Source organism: Atta colombica, unplaced genomic scaffold (assembly GCF_001594045.1).
Source record: "Atta colombica isolate Treedump-2 unplaced genomic scaffold, Acol1.0 scaffold41, whole genome shotgun sequence".
In the NCBI taxonomy this organism is placed as follows: Eukaryota; Metazoa; Arthropoda; class Insecta; order Hymenoptera; family Formicidae; genus Atta; species Atta colombica.
The window spans coordinates 699,390-704,777 of NW_017259520.1; the positions used below are offsets into that span (position 1 = coordinate 699,390).

Genomic DNA, 5,388 nt, shown 5'->3' on the forward strand with positions numbered 1-5,388 from the left:
TCACTCACTCTTATTTCTTTCTCTTTCCTTTCTCTCTCTTCAACTTTGCGAACAGCAGCCGACGTACGCGAGATGAAAAAGGCGCGCTCGCGTTCGCGCGAGTTCCGCGGCCTGAGAACTCGCCTCTGGCTTGCCGGGCGGAGCCGCGTGCAATCCGCGTTTTCATGCGATTGGAGGCGGCGTTCCCCACCGACGCATTGACTGCCCCCACTTCGGCTATCATGCAGACTGTGTTGGACTCGGCCACGCTTTTCGTTCCACACTCGGCTCTCTTTGTCCCGCTCTTGGTTGCTCGAGGCCGCTGGTATTCTTTCCTTGTTGTTCTCCCGGTTTCTCCTCTTCCTTCTCTGAGAACTAACAACTCCCCCACTTTTGGTTACTCCGTTCTACGACCGTGTTCGCCGTGGCCGGTAGGCGGCCAAGCGAACGTACATGAGTCCTCTAGTGTAGCTGCACACATGCACGCGACAGCATCTGACCGCTGTACCACCAGCCGCCGCCGCCGTAGCCGCAGCCGTAGCTACCGCCGTCGTAGCGCGTCGCGTAAACTCTCGTCCAAGTGTGTCTTTGATCACGCCGAACGAGAAGGACGCGTCGACAGGTTGACCTGACTCATCTTGTTGACAGGTCGCAGGTAGTTACTGCCATTGGCGCTCTTTAACCGCATTGTCATCGGCCGATTTGATACGCTGCATCGTAACAGATCGGCGCTAATCATCGCACGTGTTATTTAGGATGACGTGATTATCTAATAAATAAGATACGACGAAGAGTGGTAAATTAGTGTAGTGACTTGGCTGAGATAGTTGAAATCTCGTTCATTGATGATGTTGGCGAGATAGTGTTCGTTGATGAGTTCATCAGCAAGTGCTCTTATCTCTGGCATCAATGACACTTGCAAATTATACTGCCGTAAAGACTTCTTGCTAATCCGAGTGTTTGAAGTGAATACGTGTTGTTTGTAAAGACAATTCGGATTGAACTTCAGTGAGAACGATTGACTGTTTGAGCCAATGACATTAGTGCTGGTGCTTTATGTGCTTTGCGGCTAATATTTTAATAGTCATCTGACAGAAGCGACGTGATCAAGAGACTTATTACGATACGTTTGTGATGAAGATAAAGATTGTTCTTGTAAATAACAACGATAATCAGGCCTTAGGTATTTTATGCGGTAAACAATTCGTGCATTGGATAGTTACATCTTAAACTGGAATACATCGCTATCACAAGAACGTGAATGTGACTGTGAGACTTCTGAATGAGTGTAGTGCATTCTTAAATTCTCTACTGTGTTTTCAAGAACTCGAAGACATTGACTGGATCTCATGCATAGGAAATTATGTTGACTAGCACGCAGTGAATATTTTAAGGTGTGATTTCTGTGTTAAGACCATTAGAAACAAGCAATCGTGGATGTTTCTTAGTTAATCGATTGAATTGAATTCAAGTACAGTATTTTTGAAGCGGTATTTCGTCTTCAAAGCGTTTCTACGAGCGATGATAGTCGACGCAAGCCGCTAAGTTAGCAGCGAACGACCTCCCACTGTGTGGAACGGTGCGATCCTTCGTCGAGAGCAGAAACCAGCAGGTGACCACGTTGGATCTCGCGGCGTTGACTGCCTACGGGGGCGTTTCGGGACCCAGGGTCGCGGTGGCGGGCACCGGGGTCCTTGCGCTGCCCCGCTTGATACCCGACAAGGGTTTATCATCGCCCGGAGGCCAGTCGAAGTCAAAGTCCGCAGGGCTGGCGGGTCTCGACAGCGAGGCGGTGCGCCGGTGGGTCGCGGAGGCCTCGCGAACCGTCCGGCAGTTCCCGCATCCGGTGGTCGTGCCTGTGAGTTCTCCGCAACATCAGCAGCAGCAGCAGCAGCAGCAGCAGCAGCAGCAGCAGCAGCAGCAGCAACATCATCGTCAGCCACAACAGCAACATCAGCACCATCATCATACTACTCACAGGCAACGTCAGGAACCCAGCCCACCGTCGGTGGGACTGTCCCCCTTCGTTCTACCAGTATCGATGACGCAAACTCCCAGTATGCGTCTGCTGGAAAATAACAACTTGGTCGAAGTTGCCATGGCCCAGCAGCAACAACAACAATCCCAGCAGGCGACACAGAAGCAGAAACAGACAAGTCCCACAAATAATAACACCATAGAAGCTTGGAGATCGATTCAAGGCGGGCATCAGTGGTGGAGTCCGCCTAGTAGTATTCAACAGGAACAGCAGCAGCAACAGCAAGTACCGTCGATCGCACAAGTTTCTCAACCGCAAAGTCTGGTGGCCGGATCGGTATGTGGTCAGGTGCAGAAGAATCAGCCGCAAGTGCAATCGGAAATCGATCAGCCGCTCGATTTCTCTGTTGGCTCTTTGCAGCAGCAGAGGCTGCATTCGCGCGTGAGGACTATGCACGAGAGACTTCAGGGTAGGATGCATGACAACAACAACGGAACAAGCGGCCAGAAAATCACCAGGGGAGACGTTAGCAGGCGAAGCTATAGCCCCAGTGAAGCTAGTACTAGCAGCAGCGAAGACGAGGGTGTCTCTACCGGCGGTAGTCCTACGGGACCTCTTCGAGGTGCTTCGGGTGAGTGTCAATTAAATTACACACGTTTCGTTAGAGTCTGAGATATATATTCAGAATCATCATGATTCGTTAATTTGTGATTATGAAGCTTAATATGAAAGAAGGAAAGGGAGAAATTACTCCATTAATTCTCTTTTCTCGCTTACGTATTTATTAATTTTAAATTTATATAACAGCTGTTTATAAAATTTTTGTGCATTTATGTTATTAATTCTCTCAATTAATTATTTCCGGAAACTTTTAAAACAACAATATGACGATTATATAAATCAGTGTAACATAATCGTTATATTAATAAGAACTGAATAACTGATATTGTCTCAGTAAATGTAGATTAAATTTTATTTATTTTTTTTTTTCTCTCTTTTTTCTTTTCTTTGTCTCTCTCAAAAGCAGTTATTTCATTATTAAATGCAAGTGATAGCATATCGATGAAGACGAATATAAGCAAATATCTCTCTATCGCAATATAAGTATCTCTTTATCACAATTTCTCGGTTCACTCAATTAACAGAGAATATTGCGCGACAGTTAAACAGTTTGCCATTATCGATACTGAATCGCGGACGTATGTTAAACAATCAGAATTATCTGATTAAATGTAGATTAATATGTTCATATATCACTACAAACAACGGCAAGAATCAAGCATTTTGTGGAAAACGTTATGTTTGTCAGCTGCCAGTGCAATCTGTGTTGCATCCTCGACGCCCCCGCGTTGCATTGTTGCTTTTCATGGAAATATTGTGGATCATAGCATTGTATTGGGTCATGTGGTCCCTTCAATCGCGAGAAACGATTTATCTGAAACGACCGGATTTTGCATTAATGCATCTCGTTCATGCATCGTGTTCTATTCTGTGCACGGAACGCGTGCCAGTTGAATTTGGGGGATTAAATTTACGTTCAGAGGGTGAATTTATTTTAAAAGAAAGAATCGCGACGTGTGTTCGTATTTTTCACGAGAATAGACTATTGATGACGCTATTTTCAACATCTGGAATGATCCGATATTTTACTTATTGCTTCTAAAAATAACGCACAATAATCTTGTGTTAATGTATAAAATACTTAGATATTGTGTAGATATTGTGTAGTTATTATGAAGATGTTACGACGTTCTCATCGTCATCGTGACAATGACTAATCGGTACTGGTTACGATTAATGATCCGTTATCTTGTCAACGCGCATTTATAAATTTTGTTTGAGTGCAAGCTATGCTAAGACCGAATTTAAGAAATCGGTATCGGGCATTAACAGATAACTGAGTCACCATCAATCGCTTTAACGGTAATTTTCATGTCGAGACATCGATAGTATAATTTCAATCAATATTGCGTCAATTATTCGTTTATGATATATGTTCCTTCTTCACCTCATCTTTGGACGTTATTAATTAGATGTAAAATACACACGCGGGCTTATTAATAACCGCGGTGCACGCGCCGCACGTTTCTGCTTTCAATTCAGAATTACCGGTTTCTGATAAACGTACGATTTACGGTTATACATGTGTCGTTTGTAATGTATCTCTTTCGTTCGCTTCAACAATCGCAATGTACAGATAAAATCTTGAGTCCCACCAGTATCGCGAGATAATACATATAATTAATAGTTGCTGGTTGGTAATAGACGCATGTTGTGTGTTCCATAAAAGTGGTTTCGTTAAAAACTGACTCTAGTTTTCGTCAAAGAATCTATAAGGATCGGTAAGAAACATATATTTTGAATCATTAATTTATTATTACTTACTTATTATTACTTATTTTTATAATGATATTGTCATTTTTATAATGATATTGTAACAGTGTAGTTACTTGTTAATAAAATTCATTAGGAATTGCGTTAATAATACAGGTAATCACGATAAGAAAGAAAAAAAATATTGATCAAGGTGAATAGGCGTTAGATTCTGTCGAGAGAACATAATATAATTTTTATACAGCTGTCTCTATTAACTACGATATGCGATGCGATAAATTGAAAATTAATAACGTTGAAGATGTTGTTAATATACGTTGATTAGCTGCGATAAGCATTAGATCAGAGGGATAAGCAGAAAAATTACAAACCAATTGATACTATTGATAAAAATGCGTATCGCTTTAGCCGGCCCGGTGTTGTCAATCTATGGCAATTACGTGACGTCTATATATTCCTCGTATTGGAGCATCTGATATCGAAGTTATCCATATGATAAGTTCTTCCTCTACATAGTTGCACTAAAATTAAATAAAAGTGCAATGGTAAATACAGTGCTGCGTATGTGGGAAAGAAAAAAGACCGTTATCGTATCAGTCGATAACGTCTTAGCTCTAATACTTGTTTGAATAAATATTCCACGTAGCTGTGTGATTGCATGGTTATTTTCGGCATACGTTGAAATCATGACGCAAAAATCTCGCTTACTAAGTTATAAATTGATCAACATATTTTTTATCTTCGCCAGTCGATCGACAAATATTCGTCTCGTGTAAAGAGAACAATCATTAAATAAAATATCGATTGTAATTATCAATTATTGCCATAAGGAATATTTAAGAATCGATTAATTGTGTTGGATAAAAATAAGTTTAATTAACCTGAAATGAATATAATAATTAGACTTTGTTGAAATATGATCATAATTTTGGTTAAAATAATTATTTATTATTTTATAATTAATCTATTATATTATCAAGAATCAATATAAAATCAAATTTATAGTTATTTGGTTAAAATAATTAAATAAATTTGATTGCATGAATTCTAGTAAAAACTATAAAACTATAAAATTTTTGATTAAAATATCACATTAT

The 5,388-nt window shown here is 40.8% G+C and overlaps 1 protein-coding gene and 1 pseudogene across 1 annotated transcript in view; one reads left to right on the top strand and one right to left on the bottom strand.

Annotated features, from left to right (window-relative positions):
- Window positions 1-39: 39 nt before the first annotated feature.
- LOC108691143 lies at window positions 40-667 on the bottom strand (annotated as a pseudogene).
- A 1,340-nt stretch (window positions 668-2,007) lies between these two features.
- LOC108691159 (POU domain protein 2-like) overlaps window positions 2,008-5,388 on the top strand; it is a 136,911-nt gene continuing 133,530 nt past the window's right edge. Inside the window, exon 1 of the mRNA XM_018198815.1 lies at window positions 2,008-2,588. Within this exon, the coding sequence (XP_018054304.1) occupies window positions 2,021-2,588 (568 nt within the window). The 5' untranslated portion in view covers window positions 2,008-2,020. The remainder of the gene's footprint in view (window positions 2,589-5,388) is intronic.